General features: G+C 36.1%; 1 protein-coding gene across 1 annotated transcript; it reads right to left on the bottom strand.

The window, feature by feature from the left end:
• Positions 1-778: 778 nt before the first annotated feature.
• On the bottom strand, positions 779-14,839 carry FAM229B (family with sequence similarity 229 member B). Its single transcript, XM_025383670.1, has 4 exons — positions 14,772-14,839; positions 4,933-5,089; positions 3,048-3,186; positions 779-1,805 (listed from the first exon to the last, which is right to left on the bottom strand). The coding sequence occupies exons 3-4, from the start codon at positions 3,170-3,172 to the stop codon at positions 1,688-1,690; spliced, it is 243 nt and encodes an 80-aa protein (XP_025239455.1). The 5' UTR covers positions 3,173-3,186; positions 4,933-5,089; positions 14,772-14,839; the 3' UTR covers positions 779-1,687.
• Positions 14,840-14,912: the final 73 nt, after the last annotated feature.

Raw genomic sequence — 14,912 nt, 5'->3', positions numbered from 1 at the left:
GATGAAGTCTCATTCTGTTGCTTAGGCTGGAGCACAGTGGTACAATCTCAGCTCACTGCAACCTCCACCTCTCGGGTTCAAGCAATTTTCCTGCCTCAGCTTCCCAAGTAGCTGGGATTACAGGCACCTGCCACCATACCCGGCTAATTTTTGTATTTTTAGTAGAGTTGGGGTTTCACCATGTTGGCCAGGCTGACCTCAAATGCCTGACCTCAGATGACCCATCTGCCTTGGCCTCCCAAAGTGCCAGGATTACAGGCGTGAGCCACCAAGCCCAGCCCTCTGAGGAATTTTTCATCACTCCTTTCTCCTGTCATTCTTTCTCCAGCCTCAGGCAATTTCCTGCCTCAATTTTGTTTTCTTCCTTTAAGGAATGTTCCATTTTATTTGGCAGACAAAATGAGGTTACTCAGAAATCATCCTGAGTCTCTCAAGGATTATTTTTAAGCTTTCTTAAAGTTGGTATACATGAGCCTTTAGTCTAGCTCCAGTTTGGATCTCCCATGAAAGTATGACTTTTCTGAGTTTCTGCTCAATGCCCCACATGTTCAAGATCTTTCCACTTTAACTAGTTGGCATTCAAACGTCTCCCAGCTTGGTGTGAGCTCTGAGAGTTTTTCATCTTATAACTCCCTGGCAGTTTTTCTTTTTCACCTAATGTAACACATATGCATCTATGTCTACTTAATTATAAGTTAATAAACTTCTCATTTTTAAAGGCTTACATGTATATTTTCAGAAGCAGCAAGGTAGACAAAAAACACTGGTGAAAATTGTATCTGATCCTAAAGTCAGTCTTTTGGAGACTACAATTTCATTAGATGGATGCTGACAGCCATCGAGAGAAAAGGAAATCACGCTGAGTTTCTGGGGACTACTGCAAGAAGAAAAAGAGAACATAGAGAGCTGGCCTCAACCTCAAAAGTGATCCTACATCCAACCAAATTAAAAAATCCACATGAAGTTTCTCAAAACCTACTACAAACAATTTATCAAGATAACTGGTTAGCACTTGGGGTACAATGTGATAACCAGACGTCATTTTTCTTGGAAAAATCGGGGTTAGAACCATAGCTTTGACTTCATTATCAATACATTTAACCAACAATCTGGGCTCCTCTATGGAAGTAGCTTAAATGCCTTGCAGATTAACCATGGACTAAGAACTTTCTTTGATCTTGAATACTCTTCCAAAACACACAACCCCAGGGCTCCATTTCTCACCCAACATAATTATTCCTGAGCAGAGCATTATCTAATAATATCAAGCCAGGAAACTGTCTTGGGGTACTAAGGTGAAAGGATTTAGCCAAGTAGCAATCCAAATATGAACAAGGAAATGAGCCTAAGACATATTAAGTATTTAGAATAAGCCCCACCTGACTGATGACCAAGGTAGATTAAGTTTCATCTTTAATTATTGATGTTAATGATCTGCCGTGAGCAAGACGATCTCTAAGGTATTTTCTAATTGTGAAATATTATTCTGTCTTATGTGTCAGACATAACTGATAGCCTAACACTACGTGTGCTTTGCTGACATTTCTGTCTGTCTTACCAAAAGTAAATAGTTCAACTGTTGTCGTCATCTAAAGGTGCCACCACTTTTATTTGTTTACCAGATCAGCAGATGATACTGGTCCATTACCCTTGACCTAGTCAGACCTTGACAAAAGACTTAATGATGCTATTTAGGATGCATTTCCTTGCTGCTTTGTGCAGGTGGCTTTCTCATTGTTGCATAGACAGTGATAGGAACATCAGTTATTGTCAGGCAATGACTTCCAGGGCACCTCCGGAGTTGCCTGAATAAAAAAGCAAATGACATGTAGTTAGATATTAAAAAGGGGAAATTTTTTTTCAGAGCACCAAAGTGTGATTGTATATTTTACTGTTTTAAATCACTTTGAAATCTCTGAATGTCATAAAATGAGTATAACATGGTGATGCTGATGAGGCACCAATTTTAGACTGATATAACAAAGAAATTGTGGCCTCTGACATACATTTAATCACAGGAAATTCATATATTCAAAGATAATCCTCCAGATATTCATTTTGAAAGGTATGCAATGATTGCTAAATGGCAAAACAAAAGTGCATCGTTACAAACATAAGAGATAATACCATGGTAATTCATGTGCATATGCACCCTAAATCGCCTCAGTTGAGTGATTTCAAAACAAGAATGTTTGTGGCAAAATACAAAACTGAACATAGTATTTCACATACTGTTCAAATGTTGATAGAATCTCATATTTGAAATGGCCCTTAAATGACACCTAGTCCAAAAATACATCTAGTATACGAATTTCCTTTCCAACATTCCCACCAAATAGTCATTCAGCCTTGCACATTTCAAAAGACCGGGAGCTCACTACTTCCCAAAGTAGCCTATTTCATCCCGACTAACTCCAATTTTTAAGTACCTACACCTGTTAAACTTAAATCTGTGTTCCCAAAATTTCCAAGCCATGAGAATCTAACAATGTAGTATCTAAGGTTTTGCTATAGTAAACATCACAGAAGTGAAACTAATCATTCTGCAAAAATACTTTGTCTCACAGAATCTTCATGCTCTATATCACTCTTTCTGCCAAAGGTCACAGCACAGCCAAAGCGACACTAATCAAAGCCAAAGTGACACTGAATCTGAGGTCTAAGTCTTTTTCATATTTTTAGCCTTATGCCTAGCACGGTGCCCTACACATACTAGCACTGAAGGTTTGTTTGTTTAATTGAATGTTATCTAATCGTGAAGCTATCAACAATCTATTAGGTTGGTGCCAAGGTAACTGTGGGTTTTTTGTTAATAGCTAAAAATGTACCAGAAAGAGAGAGAATGAATTGGTCTATCATCAAGACTTACAGAAATACAAAATACAGACTCCATACTAAGGAAACTTGGGCTCTGTTCATACTAATTTAGAAACAACAATATTTTTGAATTGCTGAGGGTTTTTCTTGCTAATACTGAATATCAGCTGAAGGTTGTATTGATGACAGCCAGTACGTAGTTCCTCACTTGTGAGGATAGAAGACTTTACCTGGCTGGTGACATCTCCTTCCCATTACAGGCAGCACTGGAGCTCAGCCCCGGTTCCAGCCCAGTTGAAGAGTCTCCTCCTTCCACTGGAAACCTCCTTGGCTGGGTTCCAAATCGAAAAGGCATAATTCACTGAAAACCTAGATTAGAAAGTTAAAATATTGAAAACCTAGATTAGAAAATTAAAATGTTGGGGGTGGAGATAGATTGTCTTCAAAGACTTGTATGGAATGTTTTACAGAGTCAGAGTCTCACTACGTCGCCCAGGCTGGAGTACAGTGGTTATTCACAAGTGCAATCATAAGGCACTACAATTTTGAAACCCTGGGCTTAAGCGATCCTCCTGCCTCAGCCTCCTGAGTAACTGGAACTACAGGTGGACACAATGTGCCTGGCCTTGGGATTTTTAATATTACTATTTTGTTATAGACGTATAGAAACATTCTGAATGTTATTCTATTTTTAAATAGCTAAAAAAGTGTTTTAAATTACTGTATTTCACAACCATCCCTTACGTACAATTTTAAGTCTTGTAAAAAATACAAAATAGCCACCAAGCAATGCAAGGAAAATGTACCCTATGGTTAACATAACTGAAGACCATTTCTGCTGTGTGAAAACAAAATTCAGTTTGTCTTTAAATGGTTGTTGCAATCAACAAGCACCTCTCTACCTATCTATGCTCTTCTCTTCCTTTGGAGCACAGTTTCACATTCACTGAAATATCTTCAGCTAATCCTTCTGTTCCAGGTGATTATTCATTTCCCCCCTGCTTCTCTATAGTCACAGTATAGTCCCTGGCTCTGGCCCTTCCCAACTATGTGATCTTAGTCAAGGTACTTACCTATATTTCTCAAGGGTACATTGGTGATAATATTTTCTACTTCTAGGGTAATAGTGAGGATTAAGTAAGGTAATACATGTAAAGTGCAGTGCCTAACACACAGTAAGTGCTCAGTAAATGTTAACTATTACTATTCAGCAGGTACTACTGAGCATTAGTAAATGCATAGAAATGTCTGCAAGTATACCTGATATATGAAATGAACTCCTTACTGCCTACCTTGGAACTCTTCCCTACCCCATTGCTCCCACCCTTCACTCACTATGGCCAATGCAATCCACTAAGCCTGAATTTACATTTTACTTACTCTATAACTTACTTTTATAACCCCCATTATCTACATTTTCATAGCAACCTTTATTTCTGCTTGGTAACAGTTATCCTTCTAATTCAGGGTTTCTCAATCATGACACTATTCACAGCTGGGATCAGATAGTTCTTAGCTGGGGAGGGAAGATACTGTCCTGTGCACTGTAGGATGTTTTGTAGCATTCAAGGCCTTCACCCACTGGATGTAAATAGTACCCCTCTCCCAAAGTTGTGACAGTACAAATGTCTATAGACATTGTCAAATATCCCCTGGTGGGAGAGAGAGGCAAAACTGCCCACTGTTGAGAAACACTATCCTCATTTTTTGTAAATGTTTAATATCCCCCCTCATTCCAAGTCTGTCTTTGTCATCACTGAATACTTAATACCTAGAACAGTGCTTGGTTAGTTTTATCTTGAAATAATTTGCATGTATTCAACTATTAGTACACAAAGGATAGGAAAAATTTTAAATAGTGCAACTAGTTCTTACACTTAGTATAGTATTCTATGCCTAAAAATAAATGTTTATTGGTGGTAATAATAAAATCAAATTAAGTTTTAAGAATTTTAATACAATAACTTTTGTAGACTGTGTGTCAATATCAAGAAAAAAAGTGTTTTGCTCAATGATGATTTAGTAAAACCATAGTAAACTCTGGGGTTTAGTATAACTACCTGTCTATACAGGTATTAACATTTAGCTAATTTGATCAAGGATAAACAGACTTACCAAAAGAGGCTGAGTCTGATTCCTGTAGAGGTGAATAAATCAATGCTTTCTACTGGCCTTCCATAGAAGGCTGGAATTGCCAAAGGAATGATGATCAAATGTTCCAGTGACACCCGGAAATTATGACATCAGGAGATTCTTTCACATAGTTTCCTACCTGCAAAAGAATCAAACATCTCAATGCATAGCTCCAACAACAAGCTGAGGCTTAGCTAAAAATTTTCTGTAAAGCTTTTTGGAGGGTTTCATTCTTGTTTTTACTGGCTTATTTCCCTACAATATTAGTATTTTCATCCATGAATGGGGACCTACAGTCTAATCCATCTGTACAAAATCAGAATTGAGATTCTTCTCATTTTATATTCTGTTTTCCTCATTCTCTTTCTCTCCTAGACCTTCTCTTATAATATCCCAAATAAATACAATCTATCTATATCCTCATCCCATTCCAATATCCTCAAACCCAAATTGTACCTTTACAAATTTCTCTATAACTCTTACATGGGATTCTTTACACCCTCTCTCTAATGCCTGGACTAACTTTTTTTTTTTTTTTTTTTTTTTTTTTTCCTATTTCCTCAAGAGAGTCTTCAAATTCCCAAATGACTGGAAGAATTACAATTGTGAAAGGAAGAATACACCTTGTACTGTCCTCATTATTCTGTTCCCTGGGCCCTGGGCTGCTTCTCTGCTGATTTCTCTAACTGCTCTCCCTCTCCCAACTCATTCTTGGCTTCTAAATCAATAGCTTACCTCATGAACAGCTGCTCTACTCAGTAATGTCTAGTTTAACCCTTACACCAGAACATAACTCTCCAGCTAAGCAGTTTTTCAGTTTTCATATCTGATGACTAAACCATTAAATATTAGTGAGCATTCTTACCACTGTTGTGTATTCATATGACTCATGTTATAGAACACTGGCATTTTACATAAGAACTAACTTGATGTTGGATACAATCTTACCTCTACCTTCTTTTTCTTACTAGGGTACTATCTGTGAATAAGTTGATCACCATTTTAGCTTGGAAAACTGATGGTGTCACAGTCACACAAACAAATAATTGCTGGCCATTGTTAGCTAAGGTATCATTAGGACCTAAATATTTAGTACTTAGGATGGCAAAAAAAAATAATAGCTTACATGTTTGAGAAGTGGTAGCAGTGGGAAAATGATGGGTTTCAGCATCAGAATTAGGTTTGATTTTTTTTTCTTTTTTTTTTTTTCTTTGAGACAGGGTCTTGCTCTGTCACCCTGGCTGGAGTGCAGTGGCATGATCATGGCTCACTACACGCAGCCTCAACCTCCTGGGCTCAAGCAATCCTCCCACCTCAGCATCTCAAGTAGCTGGGACTACAGGTGTTAACCACCATGCCCAGCTAATTTTGTATTTTTTTGTAGAGACAGAGTTTTATCATGTTGCCCAGGCTGGTCTCAAATTCCTGGGCTCAAGTGATCCACCCACCTTGCCCACCCAAAGTGCTAAGGTTACAGGCATGAGCCCACTGTGCCCAGCCAGGTTTGAATTTTGACACAATGTTAGCTCTGAGATTTTAAGCAAATCACTAAAAGTTTGTCTGTAAAATGGTATTAATTCCTACCTTATAGAGTTGTTGTGAGGAACTAAAAACAATTTAACATGTATAAAGCCAATGACTGGGACACAAGAATTCAATCAGCACTACTTCCTACATATTTTTGTGTCATTCTTGAAAACAGAGTATTAAGACACTGATTTCACTTTTTAGTCACCGATATATATGAAGTAAAATATCTGTAAGTAGGATATTCTTAAAATTCTGTAATTTACCATTTTAACTAGTCTATTTGCCATACCATGCTTCTTTAGAATGGGTGATACAATGAAACAAATCAAACCTTAGCCTTAATGATGAAACTTTACAACAGTAGAATGATACATCAGAACACAAAAGGAACTTGAGTCTCCAGCATATTTTCATAAAGCAATAGATAAACAGAGCAATACAAATGGTGAATAAAAAGATGGGGAAGTATCCAAATACCCCCTTAAGTATCGTAAGCTCAAGAGCAATAGTCTTTCAATTCTCAAGATGTTAATTCATGAGATGCAGAAAATGAGTGATATTTGAATTTGTCATGTTCTAAGAAAAAAAGACCCATAGACTTCATTCATTCATTTAACGAATATTTGCTGAGAATCCACCATGAGTCAGGCATGTGTTAAGTGTTAAAGATAAAAGGTCAAGCTAAAACAAACACAGTTCCTGTTGTGGTAGAGTTTATAGGTTACGATAGGATTTGTTTTGGTCTAGGATATTTAATCTAAATCTAAAAGATGAGTGGGCATTAATTAGGTGGCAATGAGTGGGAGACAAAAACATTGACACAGTTGAGGAGGGGGCAAACAGAGGAAAACAGCATGTGCAAAGGTCATGCCAGTAAAGACAATAAAAAATCTGAAAGGCCAGCATAACCAAAGCACAGAAAACAGAAAATAAATAGAGTCTGAGACATAAGTACAGACCAAATCATGCAGGAGCATAAACTCAAGTTAAAATTTTAGACTTTGTCTTATGAACAAGGAAGCCCATCAAATAATTTTAATTTCTCAGGACACATATTTAGGTTTCATTGATTTTTCTCTATTTTCTATTTACCATTTACTTGATTTCCACTCCAATCTTTATTATTTCTTTTCTTCTGTCTACTTTGGGCTTAATTTGCTTTTCTTTTTCTAATTTCTTAAAGTAGAAGCTTAGGTCATTGATTTTAGTGCTTTCTTCTTTTCTAATGTAAACATTTAATTCTATACATTTCCACCAAAGCACTCCTTTAGCTGCATTCCACAATTTTTTTAATTTTGTATTTTCATTTCCTTCAGTTAAAATTTTTCTTTTTTTTTTCTTTGGCCTATGGGTTATTTACAATTATATTGTTTAATTTTCCAATATTTAGGAATATTCTACTTTTCTGTTACTGATTTATAATTAGGTTCCATTTTTGTTAGAGGACATTCTTTGTATGACTTGAATTCTTTTAAATTTACTTAGACTTGTTTTTATAGCCAGAATGTAAACTGCCTTGGTAAATGTTGCACACACACTTGAACGTATATGCTGCTGTAGTTGGCGTCAGTGTTCTATATAAGTATTTTCCAATATTTAGGAATATTTTACTCTTCTGTTCTGATTTCTAATTAGGTTGGTTCCGTTTTTGTCAGAGAACATTCTTTGTACGACTTGAATTCTTTTAAATTTATTTAGAGTTGTTTTTATTATAGCCAGAATATAAACTGCTTTGGCAAATGTTCCACATGTACTTGAATGTATACGCTGCTATAGTTGGCTTCAGTGTAAGTAATTTGTTGATTGACAGAATTGTTCAAGTCTTCCACATTCTTACTGATTTTCTATATACCTGGTTTATCAACTATTGAAGTAAAGGTGTGAAATCTTCAACAATAATTGTAATTTTATTTACTTCTCCTTTCTATTCTGCAGTTTTTAGTTCAGGCATTTTGAATATGTGTATAATTTATAGATAAATTATACCACCTCACATACACTAGAAGAACCGTATAAAAGTATAGCCCATTTCCCCTCCCACTACATATAATTTTGTTGTCATATTTTAATTCTATCTATAGTACAAACCCCATACACATCGTTATACATTTTCTTTTAAGCAATTGTCTTTAAAACAAGAGAAGTATTTTATATTCATCTATATATTTATAGTTTTTAGTGCTCTTTATCCCTTTGAGTAGGTCCAGATTTTCATACAACATAATTTTCCCTTTGCCTGAATGTTTTCATTTAACAGTGCTTGTCTGTTGCTGATTAATTAATTTAGCTTTTATATCTCTTTTTTTCATATTCATTGTGGAACAATATTTTACCTGGGCATAGAATTCTCAATTGTCAGTTTTGTTTTCTTTAAGTACTTTGAAGATTTGGGTCCACTATTTTCTGGCTTGCATTGTTCCCAACAAGAAGTCTGTTGATTTTTTTTATCTTTGTTCCTCTATATGTAATATGTCTTTTTTCTCTGGCTGGCTTTAATATTTGTTTTTTATCACTGATATTAAGCAATTTGATTATAACGTACTTGTTGTAGTTTTCTTTCTGTTTCTTGTGCCTAAGATTCACCGAGCTTCTTGGATCTGTGGGTTCATAATGCTTATCACATTTGAAAATTTTTTAGCCTTTGTTTCTTCAGATATTTTTTGTTCCCTCCTCTGGCATGCCAATTACATGTATGTTACATTGTTGAAAGTTGTCCCACAGTTCACTAGTTCTCCTTTTATAAAAAATCTTTCTGTTTTCTGTTTTATTTTGCACAGTTTCCATCACTACATCTTTAAGTTTGCTAATCTTTTCTTTTGCCTAATGTCTAATCTGCTCTTTATTCCATCCATTTTTCACCTTAGATGTTGTACTTTTCATCTCTAGAAGTCTAATTGGGATCTCTTTTATATATTTCTTTGTCCCTTCCCAATCAGCCTGGGCTTCCTTCTGTCCTTCTGAACATATACTGCTTTAATGTTCTTTTAATTTTATGTAATTGTTATGTTTACTAATTCTTTCATTTGTGCCATTTCTTGTTCTGTTTTTAACTAATTTTTCACCTCACTATGGGACTCATCTTTGCATATCTGGCAATTTTTGACCTGAGTGCCAGGCATTGTGATTTTACATTGCTAAACAATTTTATTTTTATTCCTCTAAGTATTTTTAAGTTTTGGTCTGGGACACAGTTATTTGGAAACAGCCTGGTTCTTTGGAGGCTTGGTTTCATGCTCTCTTAGGCTAGATCACAACAGCCTTTCATCTAGGGCTAATTTTTCTCCACTACTGAGGTACCTTTCTGAGTATTCAACTCAATGTTCCAGCTATTTTAAGGTTTCTCCACTCAAGATACAGGGAATGTGAATTAGTCCTAGCCCTATGTGAACCCTAGGAAATGTTCTGCCGCTTATTTCCAACGGTTCTTTCCTCAGTGTTACTTAGTTTCCATGAATTCATGCAAGGATCAGCACTCAGTTTAGGCTCATGAGCAACTCCCTAAAGATTTACAGAGTTTTCTTTTTGCATACTCTCTCCTCTTTGGCATTCTGCCCTGCAAATTGTAGCTGTCTGATCGTCCAAAATTTCTAACTCTGTCGCCTCAACTCAATGTGGCCATTGGGTTGTGTTTGAACTCCATTCATTAGAAAGGTGACATTAGGTCTAGCCTACTCTCAAGGAGAGGGGCTTACACAAGAACAGGAGACAGAGATCATTGGGTGCCATCTTAGAGGATGCCTACCACAGATGCTGTATTCTGAAGTAATGTCTGAGAATGCTTGTGCAGTACACACAAGCGTTTATCAAATATTTCTGGCTTTCTCTTTTGCAGAAATTGAAATTCCTGGCCACCTTATGATTACTTGCAGCCCATGTGATTAGTTTTAGTCAGTGAATTATAAGCAACCATTAATTGCTAGTGCAAGACCCTCCTGAGCTTTGTCTCTACCACAAAAATCAGAAATGTATCTCACATCATAAATAAAAATCAACCAAAATTAGTTCAAGACTCAGACGTAAGACCTGAAACTAAAACTACTAGGAGAAAACAGGAAAAAAAATCTCCACAACATTAGTTTGGGCAATGATTTCTTGGATACGACCCAAAAAGCACAAGAACAAAAACGAAAGTAGACAAAAGGGATTACATCAAACTAAAAAGCTTCTGCACAGCAATGGAAACAATTAATAGAATGAAGAGAAAACTCACAGATTAGGAAAAGATATTTATAAACCATACATCTGCTAAGGGGACAACATCCAAAATACAGAAAGAACTCAAACAACTTCACAAGAAAACACATAGCCCAATTAAAAATGGGCAAAGAATCAGAACAGACATTTCTCAAAAAATACATATAATGGCCCACAGATATATGAAAAAATACTCAATATCACTAATCATTAGGGAAATGAAAATTAAAAAACATAATGATATTTATCACCTCACATCTGTTAGAATGGCAGCTATCAAAAAGATAAAAGATAAATGTTGGCTAGGATGTGGAGAAAAGAGAGCCTTTTTAACGCTGGTGGTGGGAATTAAATTAATACAGCCATTATGGAAAACAGTATGGATTCCTCAATCAAAAATAGAATCACCGTAGGATCCAGCAATCCCACTTCTGGATATATATCCAAAGGAACTGAAATAAGTATGTCAAAAAGATATCTACACTCCCATGTTTACTGCAGCATTATCCACAATAGCTAAGATATGGAAGCAACCTAACTATCCATCAACAGATAAACAAATAAAGAAACAGATAAAGAAAATGTGGTATATATACACAATAGAATACTATTCAGCCTTAAAAAAGAAGAAAATGCTGTCATTTGTGACAACATGGATGACCCTGGAGGACATTATACTAAGTGATATTAGCCAGCCACAGAAAGACAAACACTGCATGATCTCACTTATATGTGGAATCTAAAAAAGTCAAGCTCATAAAAGTAGAGAGTAGAATGGTGGTTACCAGAGGGTAGTAAAGCTGGAGGGTGAGACAGGGATAGGGAGCAGAAGATGTCCAAAGGATACAAAGCTTCAGCTAGGAGGAATAAGTTTTATAGATCTATTACACAGCATGGTGACTAGTTACTAATAATATATATTTCAAAACTGCTAAAAGAGTAGATTTTTAATGTTCTCATCACAAAAAAAAATCTGAGTATGTGAAATGACAGATATGTTAATCAGATTGATTTAATCATTCCACAATGTAAATATTTATCAAAAAATCAACTGTACCCCATTAATATATATAATAATTAATTTAAAATCAAATAAATCAAAAACTGGACCAAATAATGGCAGATCATCAGCCTGAGTGCCAGAAGGGGGATACCATAAAGCATGGCCCCCAGACATCCTCAATGGACATGCATCATGTACAAAAAAAAAAAATGTGTTGTTTTATACCACTGAGATTTTGGGGTTGATTGTTACCATGGCACAACAAAGTTTATGCTGATGTATATAGACTTTTGTCCAGACTTAGGTACCGCTATAACAAAAACCTAAAATATAAGTCACCATACCTAAGTGGTCAAGGATCAATTAACAAGGAAACTGTTGTGGAAAGCTAAAAGGATAGTGATATATGTCACTCAGGAACAAACCTATTGGGAAAAACCTTTGGAAAACTCTGTGACAACCTAGAAGGAATTTTATTTAACTAATGAATTTAAATGTTGGGAGAAGAGGCTGGAAAACAATAACATGTCAGTTGCTATTGTTTGTCAAGTTATATGAGAAAGAGATTAGCTCAGAAATGGCGGTGTGTGCAAGCAAGAATAAAAACAGAGCACCCACAAATTTGAACTATATTTCAATGACAACTTACAAAAGCTATAGAATAATTTTCTTCTAAAATATTTTATTCCCCTTCAGAACTCTGCAGCATGTTTTCAGTGCCTTCCCATACTGAATGTGCTATAGATGAGTCTAAAGTAGTCCAATTGTTTTTTCTTCATCCCACTCCCCTGTTCATTTCATGCCTAGGTACCTAAAAAATTCTTTCTTTATTCTGAAAAGTTGAATGACTTAATGAGGTTACATGTCTTGGTGTTGATTTTTCTGTAGAAATTGTCCTATAGAACATAGTGTGTATCCTTTTAATCTGTGTATTTTTCTTCCTTTACTTTTTATATCAAGCACATTTCTTCCTCCATTTGCTGTGGGCACATGTTAATCTTATGTTGCGTTATCTTTGTCTCCTCCATACATATTATTTTTAATAACTTTCATATCTTCGGGTTTTGCCTAGTATTCTGTCATTATTTTAAGCCTTTCCTCTACATTATAATTTGATGTGCATCTCTCTAGTCTGCTTCTTAATGCTTTTAAAAATTATTCCTTTAAGTCCTTTAAGGTGGATGTTGTCTTCAGTTAATTTCCTTAGTTCTTTTATCTCCATTTTATTTCATTTATTCATCAAATATTTACTTACTATCTACTATATGCAAGGTACTATCCCTAGTAGTGGATAAAAATCACAAGACTCAGCCCTCATAGAGCTTGAGTCTTATTATTGTGGTATCTTGTCTTTAAGTTCCTGTTTTATTGCATTCATATTCTTAAGTTCTTCTTCAGCACAAAATATATATGATGAATTTTCTTTTTTCCCCTCTTAGGCTAGGTTTTACCCCAAGGTCTTGTACTTTATCCATCTTTTACACCTTTCCTTCCTTCCTCTCCCCCTTCCCTCCCTCTCTCCCTTCCCTCCCTGTCTTCCTTCCTTCCTTCAATATTAGTAGTCCATAGGATTCCCAATGATTTTTTTCTCTTTTTCATTTTCAGCATGTGGAATTTTGTTCACTCTGTTTGCTCTGTATGCTAGTCAGCTATCAGTATAATAAAACTCAAAATTTCAGTGGCTTCAACCAAAAACATTTCTTTTCCTTATAAGATTCTAAATAGCCCGCTGCAGTTCAACCAATCTCAACTTGGCTAACTTGGGTTTGCATATATGGAAGTTTTGGAGTGGCTGGCACGTGAGGCTCTACCTTGCTTGACTCTTAAGCAGAACTGTCTCTCAGTCTGATTCTCTACAGACTGGAGTTATTAATAAGACATGTTAGGACTTTTCTTTCCTACATGTGGCTTCTGGGGAATAATGATTGGGACTGCATGAAGGGTGGGGCTCTGCAAAAGCCAGTGTATCATCTCACCTAGCACTGATAACACACTGATACAGACCTATTCACATCACTGCCTACAAACTGGACCAAGACTTGCAAATTTTGGAAGCCCCAGACCTTGGGACTTTAGCATCAAGACCTAAAGTGCCCAACTCTACCTCTACCGCTGACCCCATACTCAGTAAGCAGTTAAGAATAAATCCAGCCTACAAAAATTTACTGACCAAAAGCTGCCTATTACCAAAAGATATAAAATCCATTGCAACTTTAAACCTACCAGCTACCAGAGAAATGTAATAGTAACTACTACATGTCTTGGTGGGACAACAAAGTGTTCTAATCAATTGAATATTACAATTCATATTAGCACATATTCATAGTACATACCATATGACTTTTTATTAAACAAAGAAGACTTCTTAGAGTTTCGTAGTTCTTCAGAATTTTTGTGGAAAAGATTTTATTAAAGTAGTACTTGAGTTCTTAATTAAAATCTGGTCTAATTTGATCAATAGAAGTTTACATATTTTAATGTTTGACAATTTTAAGGAGTTGGTAGTTGTCATAATGCCTAATTTTTTAATCTTCTCCTCCTCTATCCCATCTAAATGCCTAGTGTTAATCTCGTCTCTTCTATCAGACTTCTATTTACTCATCTATATCCTCAACCACTGAATCCTATTGCACGTAAAGTCAATGCCATACAATTCTTTGAGTATTTCGCGTGTATGTCTTCAATCAGATTGTAAGCTTCTTGGTACTGGATCTATGCCTTAATTTCTTTTTAATCTTCCCAGAGAGCCTACAAGTTAATTTGGGGAGTATACAGCGTTTAACAAATACTAGTGGGGTCTGTGATCTTAGCTTTGCCATTTTTGTCAAAGTGTATAACCATTTAGTTCCAATTGTGCCCTGACATGTCTGTTTCTCTGGGGTTTCTCTTTGCTCAACGCCATTGTTCATTTTCTATTAGAATAAAGGTCTGGTTAGACAGAGATGCTAATTCAGATTCCAGTCCCGTGGAATCTGAATAAACGGACTGATCCACCGCCCAGGGTGTTGAGGCTGTGAACAAAAATTAAACCTCTGATAGCCTACGAACAGCTTAACGACACATATTTAAAAATATCACTCCAAAGCCTAGTTACCCGCCAGTTACCCCGGCCTCCGGAGCTGCCGATGCTCAAAGATGTTGACAAGGCAGTTAGGATCTGCAGTCCAGAGGCCCAGTCGCTATGGTAACGGTGAGACGCAAGTGCACTTGCGCGGCCTTCTGACGGAAAACCTTA

Source organism: Theropithecus gelada, chromosome 4 (assembly GCF_003255815.1).
Source record: "Theropithecus gelada isolate Dixy chromosome 4, Tgel_1.0, whole genome shotgun sequence".
NCBI lineage: Eukaryota > Metazoa > Chordata > Mammalia > Primates > Cercopithecidae > Theropithecus > Theropithecus gelada.
Note: the sequence above shows the minus strand (reverse complement) of the source record. Positions and strands in the feature narration are given on the sequence as shown.

Coding starts and splice junctions, on each gene's coding strand:
- FAM229B (XM_025383670.1), bottom strand. CDS start 3,172: ATGCCTTTTCGATTTGGAACCCAGCCAAGGAGGTTTCCAGTGGAAGGA. Junction 1,806..3,047: donor AAGGAGATGTCACCAGCCAG/GTAAAGTCTTCT, acceptor TTTTTTATTCAG/GCAACTCCGGAGGTGCCCTG.